Genomic DNA, 13,483 nt, shown 5'->3' on the forward strand with positions numbered 1-13,483 from the left:
TCCCGATAAAATCTCCAATACAATAAATTAAACAACTAAAACTTAGATATCAATTACACATAATAAGAGTTTCAATAAAATTAACAATACCTTAACGTTAAGGTAGACTTCTCAAATTATTTTCTTAGCTCCCATAACTCTAAAGCTCTCAATCTCTTGTCATTTGCAAAACTATAATTGAAAAAATAAAACCCTACTGAATCAAGCATCGTTTTCTATATATCGTATAGTTCATTCAAAAACATTTCACTAAATCATACTTTTAAATAGTTAAACAAATCATTATATTAAAAGTGAGAGATTTCATAAGTTCATAAATCATTAAATATCATTCTTAAAATATCTTTCAAGCAAATCATAGTTTCAATCTTTGAAACTCATAAAACTTCATCATCTTAGCTACAATCACTATTATATCCAGTGACAAAAACCGGATCAACTAATCATTCTCATAATCGTTATTAATTATCATATACCATTAGCAAATGCATGTGCTAACTATCATATCCCGTTAGTAAGACCATAGAACTAGTTTTAATATCGATTATCCCACTTCTTAGAGATTATTTCGTAGCTCTTAAAATATTTTTTAATGATGATCAAAGATTCCGTTTTGTTTAGAAATTGACATTCGTCATAAAAATCAACCGAAACACTCATAAAATAATGTTCGTCATATGTATAACTCAAATCATTTGTAAATCCACTTTCCATCACATGATAAAACCAAATCATTCATAAATCATTGTTTATTATATTATTAAGCTCAATATAAAAAATAATCATATGCTTGACCCTATGTTTATATACTGAAAATAATGAAATAAAACGTTTGATTCTTTTAAGAAATATTCATATACGATAGTTTCGAAACAAATAAAGTGTGTGAAGATATACTAACTTCTTTTTGTCCTAACAAACTCGCTTTCTACTAAAATAATCAAAAGTCTAATAACAATCATTTAAACATATGAGAAATAATCTAATTCTATAAAATCTATTTATCACCTAAAACTATACAAAATAACCCAAACTCTCCCAAATTATAAATTTGAATAGCTTGCACATCATTCATTAAAATGCTCATATCTTAAGCTATGAAACTCGAAATCAAGATTTGTTTAATGCATTGGAAACTAGACTTAATAAGCTTTCTATCCATATAAACTGCAACACTTAGTTCACTATAGGAAAAGTGCAAAAAATTTTCAAAATCGCCCCTGATGTTACTGCTAAGCAATTTGCACTGTCTTTACAAAAACAAATCATATCTTTAAATAGGAAATTCAAAATCCACTTCCTTTTAGTTCATTAGAAAATAGACTCATGTAACTTTCCAACCATATATAAGTCAACTGTTGAAACTCCATAAATCATTTCATAATCAAACTCAAAGTGACAGGACAGTACATGATACTTGATTCTACAGGTAGATTTTTCTTTTCAATTTCAATCCAAATTCTTCAAAATCAATCAAACATTTTTCTTGGATCTAAAAAAGAGTTTTACTCACCTCATAATGATGAATCCAGCAATGATCTTTAATTTTTATTCTCCAAACTTGCTGTTGAAATCCCCTGATCGTACCACAGAAAGAGATTTTTGTGAAATTCACTTTAATGCATTTATTTTCTCAACCAAATGAAAAAAGGCTGCTAAACTTAAATGACCTATTTATATTAACCCTAATTTATATTCTAATAAATCCTAGAATAAGAATATGGTTTGAGCTCAATTATTTTCAATTAACTTGAAAGACCTCTTTGTCACATTTTGATACAATGTAGATACATTAGTCCAAATGTCATTTGGGCCGAGTTATTACATAAGGTTGTTTTCAAGTTTTGACTATCTGAATCTGTCAAATGCTTCCCTCTTGGATTGCGGTTGATAATTTGAATTGGTTGAGATATCATTGGGAATGGCAGCTTTAAGTCTTTTCTGTCTGAACTTCATGTCTGTCTGAATGTGTTGGATCAGCACTGATGCTATTAGAGGTTGAGGCAATAAATGCTTGGTGTTGGTGTCCTATGCAATTGAGATACACTGGGAGATGACTCTTCTGATCTTTTCAAGTATAGCAGTCGCCATTTCTTTAGCAAGGACCTAAGATGAACAACCTGCAATGTATAATCAAGATAGAAATCATGCTTTCAACTGTCAACAAAGGAAGCAGTACTAAATATTGTTCATTTGAAGGTAAACTGATAAAGTGACTGACATAACAAACAAGTTAGGTGCAGTAATATGCAAGGCAAAATCTAGAATAGAAGGGAGGTGGTTTAATAAATTCTAGTATTGTCTTATTAGTATCAAAGTATGGACCTAAAATATAACTACTGTTTGAATCTTCCCATGAATAGCCTCATCAAAATCTTTGTTTCTCCCTCTAAAGAGCAAGAAGGTTATAGTTGGCTGCTTAAGGAATTGGTGGTGTAATTTCTTTCACCCAAATTGTGAGGCAACATATCCATAATATTTCGTGCCGAGTTGAAGGCCATAAGATTCTGCAACACAAAAGGAGTTACCTGCTTAGTGTTATTGTCCAATGGAAACTTTAATCTGCCAAAGTTCGTTCAGTGGATTTCAACATAATCTATCTTCACGCAAGGAATGTGAGAAACGATTGGCCAACATACACCTCTCTCTTTGAAATCGTGCTTTCCTAGAAGGGGACAATTTCTGATGTCAAGTACCCCGAGCATAACAGGCAGGCCATCTTTTGGCAAAGATTGAAGCTGAGGGCAATCCCAAACATCCAGTGCTTCAAGAGAAGTGAGATTTTGGAGCCCCTTGGATAGGAATTTCAGATGTTCCAGATGATGAATTCGTAGGTGGACAAGAGTCAAAGGAAGTGTAGAATCTTCTGGAAAAGATGTCACGTTTAAATTACAATCACCAACATTTAAGTCTTTAAGCGATGTAAGTTTGTACAGGCCCCACTTTGGAAAGGACAATGTGATTTTTCTGCAATTCCCAATAGTAAGTGACAGCAGGTTTGGTGGAAAACCACCATCTGGAAAGGATGTTAAGCCTGGACAACCAAATATTGTCAGATACTGGAGAGATGTGAGGTTATGTAAATAGTTGGGTAGGGACTGGAGTCTCTCACAATTGTATATATAAAACCTTCTAAAATTAGGAATAGGCAAGCCACTTTCTGGAAAACACACTAAACAAGGGCATCCAATTACATGCAACCCAGTGAGATATTTGAACCTGTACAGGCATTCAGGGAAGGCTTGTAGATTGTAGTTTCCGATGACAATGAACTCAAGTAAACTGCTATTCTGTAGCAATCTCTCTGAAAGCGACTCCAACTCCATGCAATCCCAAATCTCAAGTTTCTTAAGGGCACCTGATAACTCACCTTCTGGAAAAGATCTGAGAGATGGACATTCGACAATCTCCAAGCATTCAAGATGACCTTTATGGATGCTGCACTTATCATCATGCATCAGCCCCTTGGGTAGGGACCCCAGATTTGTACATCCACATATAGCAAGGCTTTTAATTTTAGAAGGCAAACCAGTCCTTGGAAAAGACAACAATTTTGGGCACCACTTGATACTCAAATCTTTTAATGATCTGAGCTTATGTAGGTCATTTGGCAGCTTCTCTAGGTTAGCACAATCATATATCTCCATATATTCTAAGTTGCACGGCAGCTCCTGCTCTCCATCTGTCAACTGTACCAGCTGAGGACAGCTCCCAATTACTAAACGCTTCAAACAAGAAAGTTTTTCTAAATTGGCCCCCTTTTGCCACAAAGATACAAGTTCAACACAGTCTTCAATTTCAAGAATTTCAAGCAATACCAAGCAGTCGATGAAATTTTTGTGCAAACAAGAAAGATTTGAAATTCTCTCAATCTTCAAAGTAGTGAGGGAGGTAAGGTCAACAACTCTTGTCAGAAACAAATAATCACATTGCTCTAAATGCAATTCACAAAGAGATGGGAGGCTTACAAGTGAACCTTCAAGCCGTGGACATTCAAAAATATGAAGCTTTACAAGTGATGTAAGATGGCTGGGTATATCTCTGACCAACCTGGGACATTTCCAAACGCTGAGCTCATGGAGACAAGGGAACTTTCCTTCTGCTACTTCAAACTGTGTAGGTGAAGACCATTCCTCCCACTCCAACATATTCCCAAACCTTAGAATCTTTAAGGATGGGAAAAGTTTATCAGAAAAAGAATTAGCCCCAAAAAATTCAGGACCTACATGCTTCACTCCACTCAAGCCCTCTATGTGCAATTCCTTTAGAAAGGGTAAGCTCCCAAGTGAAGGCAATGAACTGATATTTTGACAATCACAGAGACTCAGGTAGACCATGTTATCAAATGAGGGGTCTACTATCCACGATGGAAATTCTGCTCCACTATAACCTGAAATTTTGAGTTTTTTCAAATTTCGATTAGGTTCTAGCATCTCAAGAATACTCATTTGATCTTCTCTAATACTTGAATCATTAGAATCATTGCTCCACTTCATAACTAACTCATCAAGGCCATGCTTCTCCTTTAAATTGGCAAGTCTTGCATCTTGAATATCTGTCACATGTTGCAACTCAAAGATAAAAAGCAGCCCTCGAAGTTTAGACAAGCTTCCGAGCTCTCCTATCCTAGGTCCATTGCCTTTCCCCACGATAAATTTTGGCAATTTCTTGAGATTGACCAAATTACCAATTTTCAAAGGCATAACCTTCAAATCATCTGTATCAACAATATCAAGATAATGAAGGTTGACCAGATTCTCTATTCCACGAGGCAATTCAATAAGTTTTTTACATCCACTCAAGTTTAATGTTTGTAAATTATAGAGTACACTTACTGATTGAGGTAAGCATTTAATTTTCGTGTGAGAAAAATTAAGATACCGTAAGTGTTTCAAATAGCCGATAGAATCTGGTAGCTCACTTATGCAGTAACCGCTCAAAGATAGTACTCTTAAGCGTTTAAGTTTTGGCAGCAACTCCTGTAAAACCGTAGTACTTAAGTAGCTATCTGCACCCAAATCTGACACTGAGAGAGGTAATGCTAGGAAAGTTCGTAAGCGTCTCATTGTATAGAATAAGTCAAATCTTTTACAGACATCATACTTATGACGAATGTAGGAAGAGTGGCAAACTCTTTCAAAAAAATTATGCTGCCCAAACCCCATCTTGTCCTCCAACTGGACACAAACTTCAGCCGCAACAGATTGAGCCAAATCATTAATGAGATCATGCATCACATAAAATGAGTCATTACTACTTGATTGTTGAAAAAATGACCTTGATAATAAATCCCAAAAATACTCGGCAGCTAAATCTTCAATTTGCTTCATTCCTTTGGTTTGACTGATAAAACCTTCTCCAATCCATAACTGGACTAACTCATCTTTGTCAAATTCATAGTCCTTGGGAAATATTGCACAAAACGCAAAACATTGCTTCAAATGGGACGGGAGATGTTGGTAGCTCAACCAAAGGGCTGGAAGAATGCCACTCTTCTCTTCAGGCAAATCCCACAGCTTGCTATTCAATATACTTTCCCATTCATGATAATCTGCTTTTCTGCACAATAAACCTCCCAGAGTTTTTGCAGCCAATGGCAAGCCCTTACACCTTTTCACTATTTCCTCGCCAACTACTTTCAGATTTGGATGATCATCAAAGTTTTTTCTACCCAAAGCATGTTGTGTGAGCAAAGACAAACAACTAGCAAATGACATTTCATTCAAATGATAAGCAGGAACGGTTCCCACCATTGAAGCAACAGTTTGACTACGGGTCGTAACAATGACTTTACTCCCGGAATAACCTCCTTGGAAAGGACTGAACAGGATCATCAAGTCCTCATACTTCTCATTCCAAATATCATCTAGAACTATCAAGAATCTCTTCCGCATCAACAATTGGCTTAATTTCACTTGCAGCAAATTCAAATCATTCAAATCGCAAAACTCAAAACTCACCGATTGTAAGATTGTTTTTGTCACCCTAACAACGTCAAATTCCTCAGAAACACAAACCCAAGCTTTCAAATCAAAGAAGCCCTCAACAGACACATCGTTATAAACGAGCTGAGCAAGTGTGGTCTTTCCTATCCCTCCCATGCCAACTATAGAAATCACACCAGCACCTGGCTCTTCATTCTTCAGCAACAGCTCAAGAATTGTATTTTTATCCTTTTCCCTGCCATAAACAGAAGATTCATTAACCAAACTAGTACTTGGCAATCTTCTCACCACTCTATCACTTGTAGACCCCCCAGCCCCTCTCTCCCTCAATTCAAGGCACTCTTTCTGACTAATGATTTCTTGAAATCTTGCAGTTATCTCCTTGATCTTGGACCCCATTTTCACATTAAATCTAACAGCTGATGGACTAAATTTAGTATTAAGGGAGGAAACAAGTTTGCGTACCATGCTGGGATTTGGACTGCCAGCATCCAATTTTTTTGACAAAGCTTCGGTAGCAAACTCGTCGAGCAAATCATCCACATCGTAAGCCAAGTCTCGAAGCTCAGCTAGCCAGAGTTTAACCGACCGATCCCGATATTGCTTTTCTTCTGCATCTTCCAGCACCGCCTTTATGTTCAGCAGGACTTTCTCCCACTTTTTGAGGTGCTTATGCACCTCCTCTCTGCGTGCAAAGTAGAGCAGATCAGAGGAGGCTAACCGGTCAAATAAAACATCAATAAGAGCAGATAGGAAGCCCTCACAAACACCAGCCATCCAGTATTGTCCTATTTGAAACAATTGAATTGAAGAAAGTCAGTCTATGCTTCTTCTTCTTTCGTGGGTTTTTTTGTCTCCTTTTTTCTGAGAAATTTCTTGCATAAACAACACAGAAGTTTCTGTAACATTCTGGATTCTCTCTTTAAGTTCTATTAGCGTTAATTATTATCATTAGAATATATGCACAACCGACTTTGGTAGTGGATGGAAAGAGAATAATAATAATAATAAAATTATATATTATATATTTTTATTATATTTAATTAATTTTTTTAATACAGTCAATTGAGCTAATGTTCTTTTATTTTATCTATTTTAACATCTCATTTCGTAATAAAATTACTACAAATACTATTTTTGATTGATGACTATGACCAAGACTTCTTGTACACATGAAACTCAATAAGATTTCATAACTAAACACAATAAATATTGTTTGACATGATATACACATTTCACGCTATCAATCTTTATCATGTCAAATCAATTTATCATATTAAATTTCACGTAATCAATGTTGTTATATGACTTTGAACTGATTAAATTGGTGAATGAATATATATTGTCATTCAATACATATTTAATTATATAATTTTATGTAATAGAAATTTTTCTTCATATTAGTACAATAATAAGGAGTTGTTAAATATTAATTGGATGACGCTCATGAAACATAAAAGCCTTATAAAAGAATTATAAAATTGTTATAATTATGATATCACTATGTATCGAAACCATGTTCCTAAAATTGTTCTTAGTCATTGAATTGCCAAGACAGAGCATTGACAATGCTCAAAAACTAATACATGCTAAGCTTCCTTACTTGAGAAGTAAACAATCGATCTTATAGATTGAAGTATATGGGATACTTGAAGATAACATGTAGGTATTTGTTAAAGAAGAAGTTCATTGAATATGACCCGCTATGAGAAATCTATTTGGTATTTCACTCAAATGTCTATGAAAAATGTTCTCATGTGATAGTCGTGCAATTAGTCTTTAGACTTGAGACACTAGGTCATCTTTTATAGAGAATGACATACTTTGATTTCACCCCTACACATTTGGAAGCAACTAAATGCTTAAACAGAGTGTTTTTGGCTATGCCATAAAGCATGCAGAGGTAAATGAGTGGTTAAGAAATGATTCATCACTCAAGTGATATGAAGAGATGTATCTCACTTGTTCTCAATTCTTGATTAACTTGTATAAAGTCTTTGACCAAAGCATGATGAATTTGAGGAAAGTTAATTTCTTAAATTCATAAGATTAGTCATGAATTATGAGCACTAATATGAAATATCATAAGTAAACACCGAGCCATATTTAATAACATATCTGAAATATTTGATAAAATGACCGTATTGCACTGAGAGGCTTATCACTAAAGGACTTTGTCAAATTATTTAATTGACTCTCTAACATTTAGGTGCTCATTGTATTGTTAGATGTTGCTTATAATCTATAAATATAAATTAATTATCAAATTGATATTTGATTATGATTTATATTTATTGTCAGCATGTTAGAAGCCTAATGGGTCACACATATTAAGTGACATGATTAGAATTAAATAAGTATAATTAATTAAGTTAAACTTAATTGAAAGAGATCAAAATAAAATGAAAAATTAATTAAGTTCATAGAGACTTAATTAAATTAAAATACAACTGTTGTATTTAGGGTTACAACTTAGTTTGGCTATATAACTATATTATATTGACAAATTAAAAACTCTAAGCCTAAAAACCACTTTTCAACTATTTTATAAAATATGAAAAGAAAAATAATTTTCTTTTTTTGACAAAAATAAGATTCATCAAGAATTTTTAATCCTTTAGTTTTATAAACAAAACTTGTTAGCACAAATAAAATCCTATCTTGGAGAAAGTCTTATTCAGTCACTGTGTGGATTACTGTTAGAGGCCAAACACTTGGGTGGTTGAAGATTTGACAAATCTTAAAAGTAAAAAAGTAATTATTTTAGAGTTAATTGGCTCTTGATTACGATATATAGAGTAAGGTATGTAACTCTTAAACCTATGAGTGTTTATAATTTATTTGAAAGTTATATGAAAAACATAAGCATTGTTCTTGTAAGATTCGACTATATATTTGATTAAATGTTAATTTATTTTTTCGTTGCGTTATATATTTTAGTTTTTTATTATTTTTCATGTTTGAGCATAAGATCGAATCTCAGCAATCAAAGTAATAATTTATAATCTATAATTATATATTAAAGGTAGAGGTTAACAAGTGTTTCCCTAATTATTCTACATGAAAAGTGCTCTCTTCTTATCCTTAAAAATAATGTTTATTATATTTTCATTATGAAATAAGAATTTAATTATGTTAAATAAAAAATAAAAAGACTTGATTGGATTCATAAAAAAGAAAAAAATATAATATCTAAAAAAAATTTAAATAAGTCTTTAATATTTTATTATACTCAATCAAATTTTTATATTTTTATTTTGAGTCAAATAAACTCATATGAGTGATGATTTATTTAATTAAAGTGTCATTTGTAATTTTATGTCGCTTGGTATATTAACATATTATAATTAATAATGATGTGATATACTGACACATCATAATTGATTATAACAAAACATACTAATTTAACATAATAATATAATTATGTGATTTTTTTACTCTTTTATGTTAAATGTTATATCAATGTAATATGAATATAAAATAACAAGTGATATTTTAATTAATAACAATTAATCAATCATTAACCATAAAAGTTTATTTACCTTTAAAATTAAATTATAAAAACTTGATTGAACATAATAAAAGAATAAAAGTTTATTTAAATTTTTTTAAATAATTTATGAGTTTTTTGAGTATTATGCCAAGAACAAGAAAGACTTAATTGAGTGGGATAAAAACATAAGAGTTTAATTACAAAAAACATATAATTTAGAATTTTTGTTTTTAATATTTATATAAAAATTAAGATATAAATATTTTTAATTTAATATTTGATCTTATGATATATTTTTATTTTCAAATAACTCTATCATTTTGTCAATTGAGTTGATGTCACTTAATTCATCAAATTTAAAAATTGTATAACAATATATAATATTAAAGTTATTATATATATATATGAGACAGTAAAAAGAGAAATTACAAAGTTTCTTATAAACACAAAAAAATTATCAATTTCTTATAACTCTTTATTCTTTTAAACAAAGAGGAGATAAATGAGATATGAATAATCAACCAAGCAACCAAAACAGCTAAATTAATTCAGATTGTAATTATTTTTAAAGGGTAAGTTTTATAAATACCAATTAATGATAATTAAAATATTATTTTTAAATATTTATTTAATTTATTATCTTTATTTTAAAATACATTAATTATATATTATTTTAAATATCGCCTCAAGTCATGTACTTAAGATAAATTAAGACATTTTGTACCTTGGAGAATATCGTAATTTGGAGGTAATGCCCTAATGAACAATTGCAGCATTAATTGATCTGTGACGGCAATCGAGATCTCTGCAACGATTAATTACGGTAAGACAATAAATTCAAATTAAAATTATATTAAAAATAATTGTGGGTTTTTGTGATTTAATACCTGAAAAATGCAAGAACAATTACCGATCCTTGATATAACTTGCAGTAGAAGACCAGATCTGCGGCTCGAGGGGCTTAGGGTTTTGGATTAGAGATTGAATAAATACCCTTATAAAAAGAATAAAATAAACTTGATAAATACATATCACATACGATAAAATAATAATAATCTTAAAATCAAAATATTTAACTTTATTATAAATGTATGTCGTATACGTTTTTTTAAAAAAATATTTTTTTAATGTGTAGTTACGTAATAAAATTTGATACTTCCGTCTTAGAAGCATGTAAAAGGGTTTCAGAAAAAAAAAATACAAACTAACCTATGATAAATATTTATTAACCTCCTATATATTATAATTGGGTACATCATTGAGTTTATATATATTGATTATTTTTTTTATATATAGTTTACGTGGGTAATCTTTTAATTTTGTTTACAGAATTTTAAAACCGTTTAGTGTATGAAATATTTATAAAAAATTATTTTGTATTTTATTTTTTATTTTTTTGAATTTTTATGAAAATATGAAATCTTTTTTTTTTGGATATAGTTCATAGTAAAAATGTGAATTTTTTAATAAAGATGATAAATGTTTTTTAATGTACAAAAATAAAAAATCATTAAAAATAAATTTATAAAATATAAAAAATAAAAAGTATTAAGTAGACATAATATTCAAAAAAAATTTTAAATTATTTAAAAAAATTTAAATAAGTTTTTGTATTTTTATTAATTTTAATTAAATTTTTATATTTTTATTTTAAATTAAATAAAATTTTATTATTAATTATTAATTTAATTAAAATATTATAATTAATAATAATATAATATATTAATTTAATATAATAATATGATGATTTGACATGTAAATATAAAATATTAAAATATAAATATAAAATATTATTTAAATATAATAAAAAATTATTTAAAACTTTTTTTTAATAATTTAAGATTTTAGTTAAGTATTATAACTAATAAATATTAGCAAATTTTTATTTAAAAAAAAGAAGAATAAGACGAAGACGAAGACCGAGTCAACCTTGCTGGATCTTCGTTGATACCCGCCCGGCCTCCCCTTGAATATTCGCTGCGGAGATTCGGCGGCGAGCTCGTCAAGTAGTTCTACTAACTCGACATCGTACACTACGAAAGTTCCGAGCTCGTCGCGTGACAATTCATAAGCAAAAGCACGACTCGTAGCAGCATCTTCTCTACCATTTCTTTCAGTCGCGCGTTGACTTTTTCTATTGGCGCACGTTCTCTTCTGGTCCGGCGATCGAAGGAGCAAACCGGGAGACTTGCAGACGTGGAGATTTGCCTCGTGAAAACAGCAACTCAAAAAGCGCGGAGTGGACGGCAGGAGGAAGAAGCAGCGTAGGTCAAAGAGAGTGGAGAAAGGTGAAAATCTGTAGTATGGTTTAAATCTTGAAGGAAGAGACGCTGGTTTCTCCATCTCCGACCAAAGCACACATACTTTGGACAAAACAACGATGCCGCAGGCGAGTTAGACTTTTCTTCCCTGTCTCATGGGATGTATATACTATTAGTAATTAATCATTGGAGCATTTATCACACCCATTTTCGATAGGTCTGGCTGTCATTGGTTTGTCTTTTTGCCATTTCCTTATCAATTATGCCAAGAGGTGAGTCCGTGTGAGCGCGGAGGATCGGTTAGAATTTAAAATTTTAAAAATTAAATTAATAAATTATATTTTCAATATCAAAATAATGAAAATCAATTTATATTTATGATTCATGAGATTTATTATTGACATTATACATTCTCAAAAAATTTCTCAAATTATTAAAAAAAATTAGTCATTATTTTTATAAAATTTAATAAAATTTTTATATTTTTATTTTAAATTAAATAAATTACTAATAATTAACTAATTATTATTAATTAAAATATCATTTATTATTTTATGTTTACCTTATTTGGAGTCTATATATTATCTTCAACTCTTTAATTATTATTATGTATATAAAAGTTGAGACATATGATATGATCATCGGATTACTTTTTAATCACTTTTCATATAAAATTTTGAATTTACAATTAATTTATATGACATTATTGTGATGTTAATGTGAAGGATTAAAATTATCATATTATCATTTATTATAATATGTTAATAAATCACATCAGTATTATATGATATAAAATAACAAGTGACATTCTGAAAAAATCAATTATTAGTTATAAAAATTTATTTGATTCGAAATAAAAATATAAAATTTAAATAATTTAAAATAAAAATATAAAAATTTAATCAAATATAATAAAAAATAAAAATTTATTTAAACTTTTTAAAATAATTTTAGAATTTTTAAATATTATATTTTTTCCCAACAATTATATATACAATATAAATTATCAATATTTATTCTATTGAATCAATTATCAATTTCGAACCGATAAATTCTATTAAAACCGAAATTGAACAAATGAGATCAAATCAATCGATCTTGAAATCGATCTTCGATTCATTCATTGAAATTGATTACCGATGACTAATTATCATCGTGTGGCTAATAATCAAGGACATTTCTTCTCTTTTTTCTATCCTTGGAACTTCAAAATTTTAGATTTCAGTTCGAGGAGGACACCGACGAGCACGATTCATCCTGCTGGGCATGGAGAAACGAGCACCGCCATGGCCCATTGACAGCCACTTCCTGGTGCAATTATTACATCCAAGATAAGGATTAAGGATGCTTTACATGCTGTTCAGCATTAGCAAAAGGCCAAAGCTGATTACGTAGCCATCAAACAATTGTTAAATGAGTCGGGTTTGGAGCCCCGACAAGCCCATTTTGTTCAGCAATTGGACTTCTAAAGCCCAATCACACTGAACTGGCTGGATCTCAAAAACCCAAATTGTTTATGTTGATAAATTTTGATAATCATGACATATTTAAAAGAAATTCAAATTAAATTATTTAAATATAAAATATATGCACTTATTATTGAACAAAATGTGATCTTCATCTTTTCTCGACATCCGTATTTAAACATAATTCATCAAAAGAATTATAATATAAGAAAAATCACCTTTATTAAAAGGATAAATAAAGAAAATACATAAAGATGCTTAAAGAATAATTATTTTTAGTTTCTTACACAACATTGCCCTTAAGAAAAAGTATATTTT

At 30.3% G+C, this 13,483-nt stretch overlaps 1 protein-coding gene across 1 annotated transcript; it reads right to left on the reverse strand.

Moving 5' to 3' along the window:
• Nucleotides 1-1,982: 1,982 nt before the first annotated feature.
• LOC110414545 (putative disease resistance RPP13-like protein 1) lies at nt 1,983-11,899 on the reverse strand. Its single transcript, XM_021425813.2, has 5 exons — nt 11,368-11,899; nt 10,326-10,432; nt 10,163-10,243; nt 2,529-6,733; nt 1,983-2,120 (listed from the first exon to the last, which is right to left on the reverse strand). The coding sequence occupies exons 3-4, from the start codon at nt 10,212-10,214 to the stop codon at nt 2,577-2,579; spliced, it is 4,209 nt and encodes a 1,402-aa protein (XP_021281488.1). The 5' UTR covers nt 10,215-10,243; nt 10,326-10,432; nt 11,368-11,899; the 3' UTR covers nt 1,983-2,120; nt 2,529-2,576.
• Between the last annotated feature and the right edge of the window lie 1,584 nt (nt 11,900-13,483).

Source organism: Theobroma umbraticum, unplaced genomic scaffold, assembly GCF_002168275.2.
Source record: "Theobroma umbraticum cultivar Fairchild unplaced genomic scaffold, ASM216827v3 scaffold_4.1, whole genome shotgun sequence".
NCBI lineage: Eukaryota > Viridiplantae > Streptophyta > Magnoliopsida > Malvales > Malvaceae > Theobroma > Theobroma umbraticum.

Excerpts from the sequence above, each read along its gene's own strand:
- LOC110414545 (XM_021425813.2), bottom strand. The coding sequence starts at position 10,214 with ATGCTGCAATTGTTCATTAGGGCATTACCTCCAAATTACGATATTCTC. Across the intron at positions 6,734-10,162 it reads AAATTACGATATTCTCCAAG|GACAATACTGGATGGCTGGT; the intron begins GTACAAAATGTC and ends TGTTTCAAATAG.